General features: G+C 41.4%; 2 protein-coding genes across 2 annotated transcripts; one reads left to right on the top strand and one right to left on the bottom strand.

The window, feature by feature from the left end:
• Positions 1-1,150: 1,150 nt before the first annotated feature.
• Positions 1,151-4,107, bottom strand: LOC145700157 (nuclear receptor ROR-beta-like). Its single transcript, XM_081777413.1, has 10 exons — positions 3,926-4,107; positions 3,368-3,742; positions 3,014-3,303; positions 2,664-2,898; positions 2,241-2,351; positions 2,077-2,192; positions 1,666-1,995; positions 1,515-1,612; positions 1,358-1,469; positions 1,151-1,310 (listed from the first exon to the last, which is right to left on the bottom strand). Exons 1-10 carry the CDS (start codon positions 4,026-4,028, stop codon positions 1,296-1,298), a joined length of 1,785 nt encoding a protein of 594 aa, XP_081633539.1. The 5' UTR covers positions 4,029-4,107; the 3' UTR covers positions 1,151-1,295.
• Positions 4,108-7,452: 3,345 nt separating this feature from the next.
• Positions 7,453-9,170, top strand: LOC145697268 (uncharacterized). Its single transcript, XM_081774447.1, has 5 exons — positions 7,453-7,669; positions 7,808-7,937; positions 8,062-8,392; positions 8,485-8,865; positions 8,905-9,170. Exons 1-5 carry the CDS (start codon positions 7,561-7,563, stop codon positions 9,124-9,126), a joined length of 1,173 nt encoding a protein of 390 aa, XP_081630573.1. The 5' UTR covers positions 7,453-7,560; the 3' UTR covers positions 9,127-9,170.
• The last annotated feature ends 11,818 nt before the right edge of the window (positions 9,171-20,988 follow it).

Here is a 20,988-nt window from a genome sequence, read left to right as displayed (position 1 = left end):
CTTGGCGAAGAATTTTTATGCAGAATTGGCAATATTGTAATAGTAATTAATTTTATTCGAAGAAGGAATTTTTTCCAAGAACGTCATTTTGGCGGTCAATTTGAAAGTCTTTATTGATCTTCCAGCAAAATATTTTCTGCCGATTCTTCGGGTTCTTTTCCGTCTTCTTCCTTGTTGTCTGCGAGACCAGAGACGTAGCAATCCCAGCAACATTTGAACAAACAAGCAACAATCAAGGTAGCCAAAACAAAGAAAACACTTTCCTATACGAAGAAAAGTGTCAGCAATTAAGTTCAACTGTGAATTACCCATCCTTCAAAATCTCCAACAAATATAAAAGTCCCATTTCCACCTCTTCCTCCTCCTCGTCCTCTTTTCGCTTGAACAAAGTCAACGTAGAGAAGTAAAGATACAGTGATTTTTAGAGAACCTCTCATTTTTTCTTCTTCCATGTCTTCTAGGCCAAAATAACAGCGAATATAGAATAAGCAAATCTTTGATAAGCAAAAGAAAATGAAGTCTTCGATCGGAAAGAATTTATTTTTATTGAGGCTCTGCAAAAGTACCATAGATTTTTTCATCCGATTGATCGTCTTTTTTGTCGTCTTCTTCGTCATCTGTAGGGGAAATCACTAATAATTGAGCTTTTTTTCTAGCTTAGTAGGGTGGGCATATAATACAGATTTAGAAAGCCCAGAAGCTGGGGATCATTTTGACTATTGATAGTGAGGGGTGATTTCGTACCCTGAGGGCATTTTAAACAGGTTCCTTAAATACTCACGAATAATTTACAACTCGTAATTACCCATTCTCCAAAGGCCCCACTTAACCCCCATTTTTCCACCCTTTCCTCCACGTCCACCCTGGTCCACCTTGGTCCACCTTTAGCTTGCACAGGGTGAAAAATGGCGTAACATGGCAGGAGTATCAAGTTGTCTCTCATTTTTCTTGATCTTCGAATATTGAGGTGGGACTTGGCAAATTCACTGAGGCCGCACGAAGAAAATCAATCACTTAATTTGATTAAAGACTGAATTTTATGCTTAGTATGCAAGAATTAGATCGACACATTAAATCGAGGCGCAACAGTCCTGAGGCTAAACAAGTCGAAAAAAACACATGACTGAGATTTTGTTTTATAATTTTATTGTGATATTTACAGGCAGTGATTGTATGTACAAAAATAGGATAAAATTTACAACGAAAGAGAGTTTTTTTCAGGAACAATCCTGTTGAAGAAAATAAAGTTGAAGAGCGGATTTGAATTAACTGGAAGCGCGTGTTGGATTGCAGCATTATTGCTGAGTGTACTGAGAAGATAGAGTTAGAATTTTGTAAATAAAAGTTGAGGTCTTACCGGGTTGATCGACTGGCAAAGTGTCTCTAAGCTGTGGAAGAGCTTGGTGCTGTCGGTGTCGAAGTCGGTTTTGATGTTGAGCTCGTCCTCGGTGGAGTACTTTCGCTCGGGGCTAGAAAGAAAGGATGAGATACTGAATAAAATGTGCCATTTCTACCTTTGAGTTCCGGAATCAGAGTCAGAAGAAGCGATTCCAGTCGAGTTCGCCAAGTTGCAGCTGGAGTAGTCCGAGTCGTTATTGCCTGACCCAGTGGACTAAAAAAGCAAGTGTTAAAAATCTATCCACCGATATTTTCAATTCAACTTACAGTTATCTCGGCCAACTCGAACTGTCCGCCGACATATGCCGATGCCAGATGGGCGAGGTTCTCGAAGGTCACGTGGCTGCCGGGCTGAGCAGAGAGGTCGCCCAAGTCCGCGAAGATGGTGTGAGGAGTGAAGTCTTCTGGGGCTTCTGGGGTGGCGGAGGGAGTGACCTTGGTGAGCTCGGCGATGGTGGTGGCGGAGGCGTGCTCGAGGAGAAACAACTCGGTGTAGATTGAAGGAAGTTCTAGAGTTGGGTGCTCGAGTTTGAGGGAAGAGAGTTGCTGGGCATGAAGTTGGTTGATTCGAGCCATTTCGGGGAGAATCTCGGAGATCTGAAATGAAGAAGTTGATAAAATATTTTGAGAGTTTTTCTTTTGACGAAAGTGTCTTCCTTGATTTCGAGTTTGTTTTACCTTTTGAACAACGGGGAAGGGATTCTGTCCGCGCTGCATGAGCTTCGATCGAAGAGCTGCGATGATCAGGGTTTGCTTTTCGGCGATTTTGTGGGTTTCGACGAGTCCGCGTCGATCTAGATGGTGCGTTAATAGAGCTCTTGGTTGGCTTTGTGGGGACTTACTGGATGAGAGGAGGACCGCAGCGGAGAAGAGAGCCAACTCGTCATCAGAAAGTGCGAGGCGGGCGAGATTTGCGGCAGCGTCGTACATTGAAGCGATGAGTTTTTCGCAGCCTAAAATGGAGGGTTAGAAATCAAGAATGAAAGTCAAGTTTTTTTCTTGAGGTTTTCTGAGGATTGGGAAAAGGACCAATTTTGTGTTTGAAAGAAGCGGGTGACTTTTGATAAATTTGAAATTTTCTGGGAATCGCCCTAATCGGCCCTCCCTTGGCGATGATAAAAATCTCGCGGTGCGGTGGAAAATCTCGGCTGGAGCCTGAGTCAATATTGTATAATAGAGTCGCGAACGCCCACCGAGATCGGAATCGCCCTTGAAGCTCGATGGGAATTTGTAACTGGGTCGATAGTACTCTTTTCTTTGCTTACCAAGTGCGTTGAACATGGCGGCAGGGGCGAACTTCTTGTTCCAAATCGCAGTCATGTTTCCGAGGTTGATCTCGCGGCTCATCCGGACGAGGATCATCTCCAGCGCGCCGGATCGGAGGAGGTTGAGTTTGTCGGCTTCCTCGAGCGAGTTGAAGGCGCCGATGCCGCGGGCGAATTCCAAGCAGCGGAAGAGGGTGTCGACTTGGGTATTTGCCCAAAGGCCCCACATCTCGTCCTGGAAAAAGAAGGGTTAGAAAATTTTAAAGGGAAGCTTTTGAGGATAAACTTTAGATTGAAAAAGCCGCAAGCGGCTTTTCCTTTTTTTACTTAAAATCGACTTTGAGTCTTACCTCTGCGAGTTCCTGGTAGTGCTCAATTTCGCTGTCAGTGTAAACAGATCCCTGGCAAAGAGCATAAATCTCACGTCGATCGAATTCGGTGGAGGAGGCGAAAGCGGCGGTGATGTCCTTGACGAGTTCGTCGAGCTCGGCCTGGGACGGGTAGGAAGGAGTGGGAGTTGGGTAGTATCGGCCCTGGGCGGCGGCGAGTTGCTGGGCTTGCTGGTAAGCTTGAAGTTGAGCCATTTGGTGAGCTTGAGCCATTTGAGCGTGAGCGTGTGCCTGGTGAGCTGGGTAAGAGCCTGAATAAGAAGGTTAGGTTTTTTCCTGATTTAATTCTTTTAAGCTGATTTTTTTTTATTTTACCTTGAGAAGCTGAGTAAGGCATCTGGAGCTGTGGAACATTGGAGTAGTCTGGCATTGGAGTCTGCTGAGCCTCGGCGTTTTGGTGCTTGACAACTTCCATGTACAGCTGATCTCGTTGCTTCTTGCTCATTCGGCCGAACTTGACAGCGTCTCGGGACATGCCAAGGGCGAGGCACTTCTTCAGTCGGCAGGCTTGGCAGCGGTTGCGGTTGGTTCTGTCGACGACGCAATTTCCGGTGCGAGGGCAGTTGTATCGGGCGTTGTTCTGCTGCGATCGGCGGAAGAAGCCTTTGCAGCCTTCGCAGGTGATGATGCCGTAGTGGATTCCGGAGGAGCGGTCGCCGCAGACTTTGCAAGGGATGATCTCGATGTGAGCTGAAAAATCGGGTTAGATGGATCGAAATTTTGAACGATAAAAAATGAAATCAAAAAAATCTTTTTTGATAAGCTTCAATTTTAGAAGAAAATTTTGACTCAAAAGCCGCTAGCAGCTTTTTTAAAAAGTTTTCCTTGAAAAATCTTATTCAAGAAGAGGATTGAAAAGTGACTGAAGCTTACCTTTAGCTGGCATAGATCGAAAGTTCTCTCTGAAGCTCATCTCTGGGCCGTAGCCTTGAGCTGAGTGTGGCTGAGGATATCTCTGTGCTTGTTGATACTGCATTTTTTCTGTTTTTCGAGTATCTGTGGAGTTTTTTTGAAAAATTGTTTTTGACTTTGAGGTTTTTATTCTGTTTTGATGGTTGGATTGTGAATTGAGGTTATGCTGACAAGAAGCTCAGGGTTGAGTTTTATCAAGTTCGGAGCGCGCCTCTGGGCACGGCGCGGGGCACAGCGCCATCTTGGAGGGAAAAGATTGCGAAGGATGATTGGAAAGAAGGGAGGTGCACTAAGGTAAGTGGGGGAAAGATTTGTTAATACGATAAGCGTCTACATTTTTATTGACTACGAATATTTATTCTTAGATTCATAATTTCTAAAATATGAATCATAAAATATAGTGTATGCTGAGATAATCGAACTACTTGTAAAAAGATCATCCTAAAAACTGGTTTTAGCCATTTCAACTCTCAAATTATCATTTTTTTCTTCAGAACCGAATAAATAATGCTTTTTTTAAATGAAAATCGCACAATTTTATTTTAACGAAGCATAATAACTAATTATTAATTAGAATAAAGAAAGTATGAATGCAAGAAAAATGTCATTTTGAAATCTAATCATCTTTTTCTTCTTTTGACAAAGATTTAAGAGAGTTCTCGTGATAGTTATTTGCAATTGAAAAAAGGAAGTCTGTAATCAAAGAAAATTCTCCGGGAGGTGCAAATCCTGAAATCATGCGGGCTTGTCAGAAGTTTGCACTTGTGGCGTCTGCTTCGGAGAAAATCCCTAGTCAACTGGGGGAAATCCATCCCTTTCCGCGATCAGGTGTCTTCTCCCTCCTTTTTTGACTGTATATTCGAAGTATTCATAAAATTTTATTTGAACATATTTATTTCAAAGAATTTAAAACTCAAAAGAGCCAAGATCAAAAACTATAAAACTAGGGCATCATTATGCTAGTGTCAAAAGCAAAAGAAAACCGAAAAAGTACAAATTGATTTCAACCTTGCTAGTAAGCGGGGTTTTGATGCGCCGCGCAAGGTGTGCGACCTTTGACCTTGCCCCGCGGCGCCGACCTGAAACGCTTTTGATCATCACGGACTTCTCTTATCTCGATTCAGTTTTTGTCGATGCATTTTAGTTCCTAGAATTTTCTCTGAAAAAGGAAAAAGAATAAAAGTGGCCCTTGAATTCATTTGATGATTTTTGAGCTTTGAAAACACTAAAAGAAGGATTCATAGTCGAAAAGCCGCTTGAGGCTTTTTCATCTAAGAAAAAATTTTCGGTGAAATTTCGAAAAAATTTTCGGCGAAATTTCGATAAACTATTCGGTAAAATTTCGAAAAAATTTTCGGTAAAATTTCGAAAAAATTTTCAGTGAAATTTCGAAAAAATTTTCGGTAAAATTTCGAAAAAACTTTCGGTGAAATTTCGAAAATATTTCGATGAGAATGATCTTCAGCTAATTTCAATACACTAGAGTTTTCTGAGTTACAGTCGATTCCCTTCTACAGTTGCAAAAATAAGCACCGGATCCCCTTATTCGACCTTTTCTCGGATAAAGCCCAAAATCTGATCCCAGTCGTTTCTTATCGCGCTCGCTATCGTAAAATCGCGCGAAAATTTTAGGGTCACCATAACTGTGGGTACCTGAGCCAGGTGCAGCGAGCTGAAGATGCGTATTCTACCGTTTCGGATAATTCGATTAGATCGGAAATGAAGCAGATTGAGATTTGGCGACAGTCGTAATAATGTAAATACAGTAGTTAATTCACACTACTCTTTCCCAGAAAATTCTAGCAGTATTTTTTCGAGTCGAAATTTCAGAATCAAATTTCTTTTGGAGCTAGTTTAGGGTCTAACCTATCCTTTGGCAAAAGAAAATAAGGGTGTCACCATATTAACTTTTTGGAAAAACGACATTCTCGATTTACATTTTTGACTCGAAAATCGCAGACAACTTCTTTCAGGTTCAATTTGGGTCGCCAAATTGTCAAGGATCTTGTTAACCAGTCCTTAGCGGTTCTACCGAATAATTTTAAACAAAAATTCGCATTTCGGGCCTCATTTGATGATCCAACTTCAAGTTCAATCTTTCATTTTTTCGTTTCCTCTGAAACTGAGATTTAGTTTGTTTATGCAATGTATATTGTACACTTCCTTCTTGCTACTAAAAGAAAAGAAGGGTAACCGGTCTGGACCGCGAATTACCATGGTGGCTTACCCGTTCATTTGATAATTGATTGCGCAAGTTACCAAATTATGCACCTGCTGCCCGTTAGTATGCTCAGATTTTATACGCTTTTGGAAATAAGTTTTGCTAACGTGTGAAAATTTTATCCAATAAATTTTCAAAGGCAAAATTCTCGGATCTTTGCACAGTTACCTGTGTAGAAGCCTGAGTCAGGGTCTGAGAAATCTTTCATGAAAAGCCTCGTAGCGGCTTTTTTTGTAAAATAAGCCGGAAAACAGACCCTGACTCAGGTTTTCGAGCCGAGACCCGGATATAGCACCAAATCAGTTTGAAACTACTTCCACGAATTTGCCCTCCAATCGTCGCCATTTCAACAGTTTATTGTCTTGTTGAGATCGCCTTCGCCTCGGCGGGAGATGGCGATAGTTATCACTCGGTCTTCAAAATCCCCCACAGTGCAAATAATCCAGCAATTATTCAAACACAGGGATTTCTCACACAGAGTCTCAAAGTCAAATTCTTGGCGGTAGTTGGGGCAAATTGGACTTCTTTCTTATCGCAAAGTAAATACTGTATTTTTCAGCACAGACTCTGAAAACCTTTGCCATGTTTTTTTTTTGTTGAACGGAAATGATCAAATTTGGCCTGAATTCGTTGTAAATCTTCTTTTCTAGCTTCCTAAGCTGCTTTTTGAGTCCAATTTTAGGTTGTGAAGATGATTTTTATGCAAAAACGGAAGGATCATTGTCGGTTAAAATTTTTAATTCGCCACCCTTGCGTGGTAAGAGGATAACAATATATATTTGGGCCCTTGTTTCCTTCAAAATTTCATAATTAACGTTTTAGGGGGCTAAGAAAGGTCTCTTTTTACAGAAATCGTAAAAAATAAGGGCGTCTTTCTACAAAAAAAAACGAAGAAAATCGTCTTTTTTTGTCTCCTTAGGCCGGAAATGAACGAATCTGTCTTGAACATTTCTTAAAATTCATCCTTTTTTCTTTTCCTTCTCGCCATTTTCTCGAATTTCCGATTTTCCGGAAAAATTCCGGCTAGAGATGCAACTTTTTAAAGAAAGTTGGTCAAGAAACATTTATTGAATTTCCGAATTTCCGTTTTAGCGGTTTCTTTTTATCACTCCACGTGTGCGAGTTTTCAACATATGAATTGAATTTCTGCCTTTTCAAAACGGATTGCCCTTACAAACCGCCGATTTCGCACTGTGGATTCGCGAATTTTTGACGCTAGAATCGCTCTAGCTAAGCCGCCGCTAGGTTTATCCTCACGTCTATATAAGTCGCAGCCAAAAAGAAGATTTATCAAAAAAAATTTTAGTCGAAAATTCAAAAAGTCGTTGCTGACAGATTTGAATTTCATCCTTTTTTGGGAACTAAAGATACTAAGATGAAGATATTTTTGTATACAATTTTGTACAGTCATGCCGACGCGAGGCCGAATAAGACGATCAGTCTCGGAAGAATGGGAGAACCAACTGATGAAAGAGATTTTATAGGTAGGAAAACTGATGAGTCTTTGGATTGTAGTCTCAATAAAGTGTTAGTATCATTTCTCAATGAAGATAGATTTCGATCTACCGCCTCCTCTTACACTAATGATCATTATGGTGTCCAAGAAATAAGACTCTTTTTAGGTGATATTATGAAAAATGATTTCATCCTGGAGCCTCTTTCAAAGCCAAAAAGATGCGGAAAGGTTGAAATCAACGAAGACTCAACAGCTGGAAGAGTCACTACAAAAAATCCCTACCCGATGAATACCAAGTAAAGCTAGAATTTCAAAATTTCAAACAAAATTTTTTATTTGGCTTTTTTCTGGTCGAAAATCAGGACGATGGTTGGAAGTCTTGTTTTGCTATGAAAGCTCTTATCTTACTGAAAATTTCAGGTGCACTTGGAAGATCGACTCCTCCTGCTCAGCCCTGAAATGGCGCTTCACTTCCTTCTCAATTGAAGATGATACTGATACTTATGAAAATGACTATTATTACGAGCAGTATTATCAGAATCAGGAAGAGTCGGACAATGTCAAGTGGTGGATGTGCTCTTTTGATCATGTTCAGGTATTTTACGGCGACAAGAGTACAGGTGAGAAAACGCCGCGACTGTGCCAGTGGGACACGGATAGGGAGCCGGGGCATCCAGGAGAGGAGTTCATCACGGGCGATTTCGACGACTACGTTTATGTTGACAATGGAAAACACGCCGGAAACCCAAGGGTATGTTTCTAGCGCCAAAATGAGAAAAGTGAATAGATTCAGCTTTTTTATGTGTTTTATTCTTGAATCTTATTGGCTAAATAGTCGTTCAGTCTTTGGGCTATCTTCTCTGGAATCGAGTCTCCTACCCAACAATGGAAATCAACTTCCTCTCCGACGAGCAAATCCACTCATCCGGCTTCTCTCTTGAATGGGAATGCGATGACACATTCGACGACAAATGTTCCAACCCACAACTGAACGCTGGAATTCTAGCGGCAATCGACAAGGCTTTCGAAACTGATCTCCCGCGATATACAAAGCAGCATCTTCACAAAGGCGCGATCAAGAGGAGAATCAACAAGACCGCCAGATCGAGGATGAAGAAGTGGGCTGTTCGGGTCAAAGCAGTTTATGCAGCGCATGGTTCTAGAGCGGCGAAAGAGACGGAGAACGAGAGGGAGTGCTTGAAGGATTTCGTCAATCCGGATAAAGTAAGATCATCTTCATTTGTGAATAATTGCTTATTTTAGTCGTTGGTTGGGTCGAACTGCGATTTGAACATCAGCGACATCGATTCACTCTGCCAAAACTTGGGCGACTATTTCGAGCACATCTACGGGTCTTGCCGAAAAAACCAAAAACTCTTGCGACTCGGTCGAAAATGCGCGAATATCAAACGAGTCATAGAAATTACTGAAAAGAGCAACGAAAGAAAAATGAGGAACAAGATGCTTCTTGAAGCCAATTTATAAAAAAACGACTTTTTTCAAATTTGTGAATAAATAAATTTATTATAATTTTTTCAAAATTCTTCGATCTTTTTTGACGAGCTTCTCATCTATCATTTCACGTTCTTTTCGAAGAGAGGGATGAGTTGATGAATAAGCACGAATTTGAAAGTACCGCCTAATAGACGGTCTATTATTGACCCTTGGGATTTCAAACAAATATACCGTATAAACTCATTTTCTCGGTCAACTGAAGCTTTCTTTTTCCATCAAAAACAGGAGAATTCAAATATGAGAAAAAATACAAAAAGCATTCAAATTTTCATTCTTTTTATTACGCAGAACTTTGTGGCGGCCAAAGGAGGAAGAGGAGGTGGAGGTAGCCGAGGAGGAAGAGGAAGATCTGGTGGTAACGGTTCGGGTTATTTTATCGCCGAATTTTGGGTAAATTATGACTCCCAAATGAAAATGATTGTTAAAAATTTCTAGGAATGGATTGCTGGAATAGCTGCTGTCTTCGTTCTTATCGCCTGTTGCTGCTGGTGCAGCGTTGATAAAACCGACGAGAAAGAAGACGAGTCCGGAGAGAATATTCCTTTAGCTGGTCAATAAAAATAATCGCGAGCATTATTGCTGCATTAAGGGGGTAGAACTTGATTTTTCGAGAAATCGTGATTTTTGGGAGGCACCTTTTAATAACAAAAACCTTTTTTTACTTATGATTACGCAATTTCCTCAAAAATGTTGCTAGATAAAGGGTTAAATAATCTTAAAATGAGATTTAAAAATTTTGGGTAGTCACGTGACTCGAGAAATTCGAGGACGCGAATATGCAAAAATTTCAACTTTCGAAGAGGTGGGTCGAAGTTTCGCTCTCTAACGCCAAAATATGTTGACGAAAAAAAAAATTAAGAAAAATGTTGTTAGATCTAGGTTTGTTCTATCTTCAGCCAAAGAGAGAATTTTAAAATCTAAGCTCTCCTGGCTTTGAGCGCCGGTCTAGAATCGGCTTTTTTCGAAAAACCTAGTTCTACCCCCTTAACCTATTTTTACCCCTAGGTCGAGTTTGGGTACCCCCTTAAACCATTTTCTGACCAAAGAATCGAATTCTTCAGGTTCTGAGGAACAAAAAACTCTATAATGACCCTATGGCTATCTAAACGTTTTCACGGTCAAAAACCACTGTAAAGTATAAAATCTATTGGAAATGCTAGTGCCTCAAGTTTTGACGAAAAATTTTTCATCTCCAATTTTGCTGATTATGGGCTTAAATGAAAGCTTATGGCCTGGTTAACATCGTAGTGAAGCTTAAAATTTCCCAAGAAAATTAAATTCAGTTCAAAACCGGGGAAAATGGAAGCTTACAGAGCAAAAATGCGGAATTTGTGAAGATTAGACCAATCTTCTGAAAATTTTGTTAAAAAAATCTTTGAAATCCAAATATCTGTTCTGTCACGATTGAAGAGGAGGCTTTAGACTTTATGTATCCATAAAGAAAAAAAATGTTTGTATGAAAAATTTCGCCTGAATTTAGCGTCAAAGTTGGCCATTTTAGGCCGAGACGCCAACTTTGAGGGCATTTTTTCTGAAAAAAATTTTTGAAATCGAAAAAACTGCTCTGTCACGATCCGAGATCTAGGATAGATCTGTTGAATGAGCTATTGAGGAGCTTTTTCGTTAAGAATTGAGGATAGTAATTTACCCTCAAAGATGGCCATCTCGACCCAGGTACCCTTAAGGGGGTAGAAACAGCTCTCTCGATTTAGGACTGTAGCCGCATAAAAGAAAACATAAAATTTACTTATTTTAAGGGAATTTACTCGTAAATGCTCCTAGAAAAGGGGTTGAACTTCACAAAAATATGAATCAAACTTGTTTAGCTATAACGTGACTCGAGTTATTCGAGTTTGAAAATTGGCGAAAATCGGGAATTTCGGAGAGATGAGTTGCTTCCGAGCCCGCTTACTCAATAATTGGATGACTTAAATAAATTTCAAGTGAGATGTTTCTAGATCTAAGATGTATCAGTCCGAACCCGAAGAGAAATTTTGACAATCTAAGATTCTCTCGTCTGTAGAGCCAGTCAAAAATCGCCTTTTTTCGAAAAAAGCTGTTTCTACCCCCTTAAGCTTTTTCTTTGAAATCGCTTTGTCAGAGCATTTAAACCTAAAATTAAGCAGTGTTACGTAATAAGAAAAAGCAAATAAAAAATCTCCCAATTAGAATTTCTTTTTTCCATTTCTTCAATCCAATCATTCGTCATTCAAAATCGCTGGAGAGGCTGAGAACGCGGCTTTGATAACTAACGTAAACGAGTGGAGCAGCGAAAGGATGAAAGTTATAAAATTTTTTCTTCTTATAAATGGAATGGCAGCTCGAGGTGGGAGGTTCAGAGCAAGAGGTCTCCGAGGTCTCTCAAATGATTCCTCCGCGAGTGATTTTTTCGTAGTTTTGGTAATAATTTTTAATTGGATTTGGACCTTATTTTTGTTTACGTATGGCTTCTTTGGTTTTGTCTCTTTATGTTTCTGATGGGTGGTCTGTGCTCTGTGGTCTTGGCTTTGTGGGGCTGGTTGAAAATTTGCATTCTCGCAATCCGAGATGGACGTCATCGAGAAAAATTAGCGAAGAAGAGGGAAGAGGAGAGAGAAAAAGAGAAGAAGAAGAATAAAATTCTTCTAGAGAAGAATTTCACGATCAAACGCGTGAAAGTGAACGGAAAATGGCAAAAAGTGGCGGAAAGAAAAACAAAAGAAGCGTTCGTTTGATGATGCTGGTTTTATTCTCATCTGAACTTTTATAACATGTTAATTTCAGAATAAAAAAAGAAAACTCGATAAAAATGACAATTTATAGTTTTTAAAGATTATTATGATCGACAGCATCTTCGAAATCGGGATGCTGGTAAACCCGAACCCAATCTTTCAACGAGTCGAAAAATCAATCATCAACTCCGGTCCCTTTTTTTAAACTCGTTCCTACAAGCATATAATCCGGAAACTCAGCAGCCTTGATTTCTCCATCGCTCCAGGTTGAGTCGAAAATTCCCCCTGACAAAATTACATACAGCGGCGTGTGCGGAATCGCGTTTTTATCAGTCACTCTTCTTTTCTTTTTCCCGTCGTAGTAGAATTCTTAAAATAAGAACCTCAACTATCTTTACTATATTCATTACCAATAGCATCAGGAGTCCATTTGAGCCCGAAGTTGTGATATTTTATCGGATCAGTGAGAAGGGTTCGTTTTCCCTGGTCATTCCAAGTCCACACTTTTCCGAAAGAAGTTTTATGATGCTCATGGTATCCGTCCCAGTGAATGTTGGTTGTGTACGCGTCAGTTTTATAGTTCGCCTCCATAATGTCGATCTCAGCGCCTGAAATCATGGAGGACGGTTTTTCGGTGCAACTCACCTTTTGACGCATTTCCAGTTGGTACAAAATTTTCAAAAGTATTGCCTTTTCCCAGCGTTCCCTTAATTTCATTCATTTTCCTTCAATTCTAGAGCTTCTAACGTAATTCGAATTCAACCAGAATGCAGATTGCCGGCCCTCTGGATAGACAACTTTGATTCGAGCTTCGAAAAAGCCGTATTGCTGCGCAAACTTGCAGTCGGAATTGATATGGGCGGAGGAAAGAACTGGAGTACCAATTTTATCATGCATTGTCCAGTCGTGTTCGAAGCCGAGGGAGAGCTTTCCAGCTCGAAAATTGAGATTTCTCTCGCGCCAGTACCAGCTGTTTTTGTATTTTCATTGTTAGTGAGATCAAGGAAGAGGAAATGAAAAACAATGCCTGTAACGACCCACAGATTTTCCGTCAAAAAAGCCTCGATGATGATCTACCCCGCTCCATTTCAGCTTGTTGAGCTCTTTTTTGTTGAACTCATCAGAAAACGTCAAGTACCAACCTTGTTCTTCTGACAAAACAGGGTTCTTTGTCGCGGCTGCCTTTGGAGTGTCAGAATCAACAAAACTCGTTTTTGATCGGAATTCAGGAAGATTGCTAGTAATTCGCATTTTGCAGTCCAATTCATCGCACTAGAAATCGCCTTTTACGCCGATCTCTACAGATGAATGTCCTACCATAAAGCCGAGCTTGGGATATTGCCAGATATAATCCGCCTTTTGCAGTCTTTCCGCTCTGACAAATTTTTCCATCGAGCTGTTTTTGTCGAAATCATAAATTTGATCAAGCACCAGTTCCGTTTCTGATTCAAGGTTCAAATATCGCGAAACACCAACTCTCGAATGAGTCAGCTTGCAGGTCGCCACAGTTGTCTTTGCTTCTGGAGAATTTTTGCAAGAAAATGAACATTTGCATTCGCCCTCATTTCTAGAGCTGGTGCACTCGGCTTTCATTTGTCCAGCTTCAGAGGGAAGGTCTTCAACGGAGCAGGCGCAGGAGTCTTCTATGATTTCAGCAACATTAGAAGAGGACTCAGACTCTTCTGCCCAAGATGGTTTTGATTTTGGGCCAAGAACAAAGGTCAGCTCTGGAGCAGGCATTTCAGAGCGATCGCTTTTCAAAGGCTTTCAGATTGGTTGCTCGCTAAGTCAAAAAACATCATAAATCTCTTAAGCCTTTTCCCAAACCACGTAATACACTCATATGTTGTTCCTTCTTTCCGTTGAGATCAAAATATTGATAACACACTTCACTGTTATTCAATCAAAATTAGTTAACTTGTACTTTAAAAACTAGAAACAAAGATTGATCCGTTTCCTACAAGAGCACGGGCCTGTTCCGGACATGCCTGCGTGTCTCTCTTACAACAGTACCCATCACAAATATGCGCTGCACATTCCCCGACACCCGAACAGGGCCGCTTGCAACCAGGAAATGACGGGAAGGCTTTCTGGGAGCCGCGGTAGAAACCGGGCGAAAATACAGGCGGAGGAGTAGCAAGAGGAGGAGGAGTAGTTTCTTTTTGATTCTCGATTTTTGGTCCCACCGTAATAACTGGTTCTGGAATCGTAGGTTCTTTTGTTATTGTTGGCAAAAAGAGGAATGATCATTGAAAAACTCAATTTTTTAGGAATAATTTATTGCCAATAAATTTCTCATCCCTATTCAATGAAAATTTCCACTGAAAATTCCAGATCTTTCCAAATTCTCTTGGCCCCGGTTCAGCCGGTTTCGCATCTTTTCTCGTAAATAAAAGGGAAAGCCATTGTAAAATCATAATTTGAAGGCGAGTGAGTATTTTTTAACTTCCGTTTTTCGTGATTGAGGAAACGCTTACTCCTGATTTGTATTTTTTATTCAGAAAAAGGCTCCCCATAAGCTAGAATAATTGTTATTTTTCATGGTAAAGGTCAGCGAACACTTCCGATGTAAATGAAATACCTGGGCAATTAGTCTGAAACCTACTCATAAGTCATTAAATAGTACGTATTACGGCGGCACTTTGTCGAATGTGGTGAATTCATAATTGTATAACAGGTTCTGAAGAAGCATATCCGCGAGAAAAAGGAAATTTTTTTGAGATGTTGTTGTGGTAACGATTTGCCTTGCAAGAGAATTGGAGAGCAATTATCCGCGGTTTTTATAAAAGCGTATATTAGGCTAGTTTTCAAGTTAAAGAGTGAACAGAAAACGAGGCTTGCGCCGGCGAAAGTTATGAACAGCAGGTGCACGAGGCGAATCTCCAAATAAGGGAATCGGCAGATTCGCGATCACAACATCCCCCAGATTCGACTGGCGTGAAGGTTGACCGACGCAGAGTCCAAGTTGGTGACGAGAGCGGGTTCGTCGACTTGAAGCCTCCTCGTTGTCTTTTCTGATCAAATAGTGATAATAAATGATTTGTTATGATCTTGCTTGGAAAGGTACAGTCTTTTTCCGGGCGCGCCGCGGATATCTTTCGGTGAACGATGAGGCCGGTTCAGCGTCGGGTCGTTTCTTAACAACGGGGTTCTCGGGTTGATTTTGGCCGCAATAATCCGGGTCCAGGTGCTGTGGACGGTCCTTGTAGAGAATACAGTGATGTCGGTGTACCCAACTGAGCTTTCCACTAATGTCCAGTCGAACTATAACGCCATTAGTGTCCACCACTTCAAAGGGTCCATTCCAAGCGCCCTTGCTCTCCTTCGTTTCCGCGGACATGGGTCTTTTTAGCAGAACTCTGTCGCCTTTGGTTATCGTTATTGGTTCAATTATAGATTTTCCCTTATTTTTAGCGACGAGGTCTGCTTCCGATTGAGCTAAATCGACGAGCTTGTGGACGCGGCTTAGGGTCGCGGCTATTTCAGTGGCGTACGTTTTTGGAGAATCCGCGGATGGGTTTTCGGCCATTTGTATTCCGTCGAACGAAGGTTTTCTTCCGTAAATAATTTCGAATGGCGAGACGCGCGTTGCCACATTTTTGCATTTATTCATAGTACTCACCACTGATGGTAGAACTAATTCCCAACACAGATTTCGTTCCAAGGCGATTCCATATAACGCATTTTTGAGAACACGGTGCGATCGCTCTAGGCATCCAGTACTTTCCGGGCGATAAGGAACATGTAAATTCTGCTTGACTCCAAGCAAATGACAAAGCTCACTCAGCATTTCATTTCGGAAATGTTTACCTTGGTCGCTGCTGATAATCTTCGGGAAATCGTACAATAGAATGTGACGCATAATTTGGCGAGCAGCGTCACTTGCTCGGCACCTCGCAGTCGGATAAACTGACAAGAAACGACTGTATCCATCCATAATGGTTAATGCGTATGATTTACCGGTTTTCGATCGCTCGAGTTGTATAAAGTCGACATAAATGATTTCCCATGGTCGCTTGGCACGGTAAAGGGTCTGCATATCTGGTTTACCTTTCTGCATGTCCTGGCCTTTTCTTTTCAGGCAAATGTCGCAACTTGAGACAAATCCGCGGATATCGTCCAATTGGTCGGGCCACCACGACCATGATAGCAATTCCCTTGTTCGATCAACTCCGGTGTGCGCTTTGTGATGAGCAGCTTTTAAATAGTGAGGAATAAGGCTTTTGGGAAGCACAAGGCACTTCTTTTCCCCCCAGTTGATCGTCAAGGCTTTACTCTCCGGATGGATTTCCAATTTTTCGACCAGCGTTTGTATGATTCTATGCCGTAAAGACTATCTGGGACTTGCCATTTTTCCGCGGATATTTTGTTTTCTACAAAGTTTTTACTGTACCTATGAGTTTATCTTCTGATTGAGCATTTTCAATTATCCGCAGCTCCAGGATAGGTACGTTTTCGCTCAGAACTCCTGTGGCAGCTGATTTTAAAGCATAAATTTCCGCGGCGACTTCTTTGTTTTCGAGGAGCATTTTCTGTGGTAAACTTTCACCACCGCACCATGACGGGATATAAATTATGAGGTCGCTCTCTCCGGCCGGATTGTAGAATTTTCCTGCCAGTTCGTCGCTTGGTTTTCGTTTTTCGCACAGACTTTGTGCCACGGTCGTGACAATATATCTGCCAGGCAATTGTCTTGTCCTTTAATGTACTGAATTGTAAATCGAAACTTACTGAGTCGATCTTGCCATCTTTGGAGCTTGTCGTTTGCCATTATTTTCTTGTCCAAGGCGCATAAAGCTTTGTGATCGGTGAGGCATAAGAATGGCTTTCCCTCCAAATAATATGAAAATTTCTCGATTGTCATCAATAGTGCGAAAGCTTCTCGTTCCGTCGTTGACCATTTCGATTCTGTTGACGACAGTGTTTTCGAATAAACGGCGATCAGTTTTTGTTTGTTGCCGAATTTTTGCATAATGGCTCCTCCAATAGCCACTTTGGATGCATCGCAAACGACCACAAATGGTCGAGAAAAATCAGGAGACTAAATACCTTATTACTTGCCAAGATCCTTTTTGCGTTATCGAAGCTCGCTTGAGCGTCGTCATTCCACTGAAATGGTTTATTTTGCCTGTTCAGCACAGACATTTCTTTGACGATTGAGCTGAATGAGTTGATGGCCACTCGGTCACCAACGTTGCATGAGATCCAGCTTTTCCACCAACCAAGGGTTCCGAGGACTGACATTAATTCCTTCCTGTTCCGCGGTGGCTGCAATTCCTTTATTGCTTTCATGTTTTCTTCTGGGATGCTTATCCCTTCCGCGGAAATTTGTCGGCCCATGAATTTTGTTGATCGCCGGCCGAAATTGCACTTTTTTCCCCCCAGCTTGACGCCGAATTTTTCGCAGGCATCCAAAACCTGCTCCAAGACCTGAAGATGCGTTTCTTCGTCACGGCTATGTAGCAATATATCATCCACATAGCTTTTGAAGTTGTTTTGTAGCTTCACCGTCCCTAGCATTTTTGCGACACATTTGCAAAATGCGTCGCCGCTGTGTTTCATTCCAAACGGCATTCTGATGTACTGATACAGCTTGTCCTTATAATAAAAATTCGTTTTATGTCGGTCGTCTGGGTGGATTTCCATGTTCCAATATGCCGCGTTTATATCAATGTCAGAGAAGATGTGGTTTCCAGTCTCAATGTCCGCAAACAAACAATCTATATTTGGCACGTTCCAGATGTCCGTCTCCTCTGTGAGGCACTGGTTAAGCCCGGACTTGAAATCGGAGCATACTCTTATATCGTCGTCTTTTTTAGGGACAATGACTAGTGGACTGTGAAAACCCTTTCCGTCGGGGCACTCCTCGATTATCTTCCCATTGAGCATCGTTTCCATCTTACCATCTACTTTCGGTTGCAGATGTTTGGCTATTGGCCGCGGTCGAGCGCTTTTCGTTAATCCAGGGATTGTCGGGATCCTCACTTGCTCCGAAAACAGGCCTACTTTATCGTTTGGCCCTTTGAAAACTTTTGCTTTCGGAAGAGGATGTTGATGAATCGTTCGAAATTTTCACCTTTGAAGATAGTGTTGTCGAGTTTTAGTTCTTTCGTTTTCTCCAGTAGTTCCACCTTTTGCTGCGTCGTTAATTTGCTGACTTCCATCCTAAACAGCGCGTTGACTTCTGACCAAGGGAATAGGACCCTTCGGCCAGAGTGAATCATTATTTCCATTCCATAACCGGCGATTTTGAAGTTTCCGTGCTCGCTGCTTGAGTGTCCTATGATAAAATCTTTGCCGAGGATTGCCGGCAAACCTTCTCTCACGATGTAAAAGCATACACCGCGGAATTTGTAATTTGATTGGTGAGCTTTCACTATTGCGGATATCCTACCAATTGATTTTATTCTTCCACATCCGCGGAATTCCATTGAAGTTGGCTCGATAAACTTGTGAAGTGACGATGGAAGGAGATGCATTGGCAAAATACATTTGTCAGATCCGCTGTCGACCAATGCAGTGACTTTTAGTGTAAATCCATTCATCATAAGCGTAATTTTTGTGTTGAAGAAAGAATTAGTGATATTTGTGCTGCACGATAAGCATGCTGATAATTCGCACTCATTACCAGCATTTATAGAAAAACCGACGCTTCATTTTCCTCTGGTAGACGTTCTTCTTCATTTGCTTGAGCAACGAAAGTGTTGGTCTTCTTACCGCGGTCTTCTTGTCGTTTAGGTTTCTCGTGACGAAATCTGCAGTTTTTGACTCTGCAGTTCCCCGCGGCAAAATATTTGCATATTGGCATTTTTGACTTTGGTTTCTGGCTCTGGCGTGCGAAAAATACTGATCCGCCCTGATTGGTTGTTTGAGAAATCAGGAATTCGACTTTTGTCGCGATTGTTTGAGCATCTGAGATTTGAGCCCATTCATTGGCCATGTGTGCATGCACCGAAGGTTTCGTGACTTTCAATCGCCCCGCGATAATGCTCGCAGAAACGAAGTCGAATATGTCATCCGCGGTTGGAGCATTACTATCGTCGTTTTCTTGTGTGCCCGGGTTCTTTTTCATTTTGGTTCGGCGGATTTGAGCGCAAATAGCGGCTTTAGCCGGCTCCATACGATCTTCTATGTCCTGCGCGTACTTTTTCCACGGTGAATTTTCGTCGAATTGCGTTTCCATTACTCTTGTTAAGAGTTGCAGCGCTGATAATCCCGAATCGTATGTTAAATTTAACCACTCGCGCAGCTCAATCCAAGTTTTCGTCGATTTTGTTGCGTTTTTAAGCCGCGAGTAAATTGAAGGGCTGAAGCGCAGCTTAACCTTTGACGCGAAGATTTCGTGCAATTTTGGGTCATCGGCGATATAAATTTCGTAAATTTGTGTTACTTTGGAAGTGAACACCGATGTTTCATCGAAATCTCGCCCGCTGTATGTTAATTCGTTCAGGGCATTTTCCGCGGATTTGATCGCACTTGCCTGCTCTCTTGTTAACTCGTTACCTTCCACTTTGATCCCGTCGATGGCGATGTCCAGCTTTGCCTTGAGTTTCTTCTGTAATTCTTTTTTCTCTTTTGTGGCTGCTGAATTTGGCGAATTGAGCGCCGTTATTTCTTCATCTAGCTCAGCGATCGTTTCTCGGATCCATTTGAGAGTTTCGAGCGACATGGCGAAAAGCAGTTAGGTGACTCTTTTGAATGGCGTTACCTTATTGGTGCACTCAGATTTCAATTTCGATAGGTTTCGAAATTGCTGAGTGACCTCCGTGAAGGGTTTGATTCCCGCTCAGGATTAATCCACGTGATTGGCTGAAACCACAACTTGCGTTTTCCTCTCGGCGAATTGGTCCACCAAGATGATTTTCTTCCCAAATTAGCTTCTCTAGATGGCTGGCTGGGAATGGGTGTTGTAGGACCGTGGGGTCGATTTTTCCTGGTAACAGTATGTTGTGGTAACGATTTGCCTTGCAAGAGAATTGGAGAGCAATTATCCGCGGTTTTTATAAAAGCGTATATTAGGCTAGTTTTCAAGTTAAAGAGTGAACAGAAAACGAGGCTTGCGCCGGCGAAAGTTATGAACAGCAGGTGCACGAGGCGAATCTCCAAATAAGGGAATCGGCAGATTCGCGATCACAACAATGTCAACGAGAACTTCGCACTTCACTGAGAGTCTTGTTTCTTACGAAAAAGAGAAAGATAGAGTCTCCAAAAATCTTGAAGGTAATTTCAACATTAACTTTTGGGAGTCAAATTCTTTCAGATTCTGCATCACAAGTGTCTTTATTAATATATTATTTTTAAGCGATTGGCTTTCGCAAGTCTGATATCTCAAAGATGATCGACAGTGAGTTACAATTCTACATTACGAAGCTCGTGAATTTCGAGAAAAACCAATACGAGCAGACACAGACTATCGCTAGTATGACGAAGACCATTGGCGATTTAGAAAATCAGGTGGACACTCAACGGCTAACGATTGCTTCCTTCGAAGAGAACATTGAAGTGATGACGACTGAGAACGAATATCAACAATCAAAGATCACGCAGTTAGAGGAGAAAAATGAGAAACTGACTGAAGAAGCGATTAATCTCCAATATTCGAAGAAACCAAATAACGTTGCGATCTGTGTTCCTCAGGAAGAGATTGGGCTGATCGCGGCAGGAGCTCTCGATGATCAGAAAGACGAGCTTGAGACTGAAAAACCATCCAAGATGTCCAACAAGTTGATGCTGTGCCTAAAAAGCTGCTTTAGAAACCGTGACTTCCACGGTCTCAAATATTCAATTATCTGTCTTGTTCTTGCTCTTTCACTGATCGTGTCCCTGATTGTTTTCATAGTTCTTTTGAGCATTTTATATCAAAAGGTAGATTATTTAACTTTCAGAATTGATAACATAAGGTCGGCGTAATAAAAATAAGAGGTTTAGTAATTTTTCTGCTCACAATTTCATTTACTCATTAAAATCAAAAATCAAATGTTGTGAATAAACCATACAAGAAACACTTGATGACGGTAAAAGAGAATTTCAGATGATAAGGACTTAAAGAGAATCAAGCAAGTCAAAATTTTCTGTGATTCAGCAGGTTAATTATTCAGAGAACCAGTCATAAAAGCAAATA

Source organism: Oikopleura dioica, chromosome 2 (genome assembly GCF_907165135.1).
Source record: "Oikopleura dioica chromosome 2, OKI2018_I68_1.0, whole genome shotgun sequence".
In the NCBI taxonomy this organism is placed as follows: domain Eukaryota; kingdom Metazoa; phylum Chordata; class Appendicularia; order Copelata; family Oikopleuridae; genus Oikopleura; species Oikopleura dioica.
This window is presented reverse-complemented; position numbering and strand designations above follow the sequence as displayed.

Bases quoted from the DNA above. Each gene is read 5' to 3' on its own strand.
- LOC145700157 (XM_081777413.1), bottom strand. From the start codon at position 4,028: ATGCAGTATCAACAAGCACAGAGATATCCTCAGCCACACTCAGCTCAA. The intron at 3,304-3,367 runs GTAAAATAAAAA...CTTCTTATTCAG, and splicing joins GCCTTACTCAGCTTCTCAAG to GCTCTTACCCAGCTCACCAG. The intron at 1,470-1,514 runs GTAGAAATGGCA...CTTTCTTTCTAG, and splicing joins TCTGATTCCGGAACTCAAAG to CCCCGAGCGAAAGTACTCCA.
- LOC145697268 (XM_081774447.1), top strand. From the start codon at position 7,561: ATGAAGATATTTTTGTATACAATTTTGTACAGTCATGCCGACGCGAGG. The intron at 7,670-7,807 runs GTAGGAAAACTG...GACTCTTTTTAG, and splicing joins TGATGAAAGAGATTTTATAG to GTGATATTATGAAAAATGAT. The intron at 8,866-8,904 runs GTAAGATCATCT...TGCTTATTTTAG, and splicing joins ATTTCGTCAATCCGGATAAA to TCGTTGGTTGGGTCGAACTG.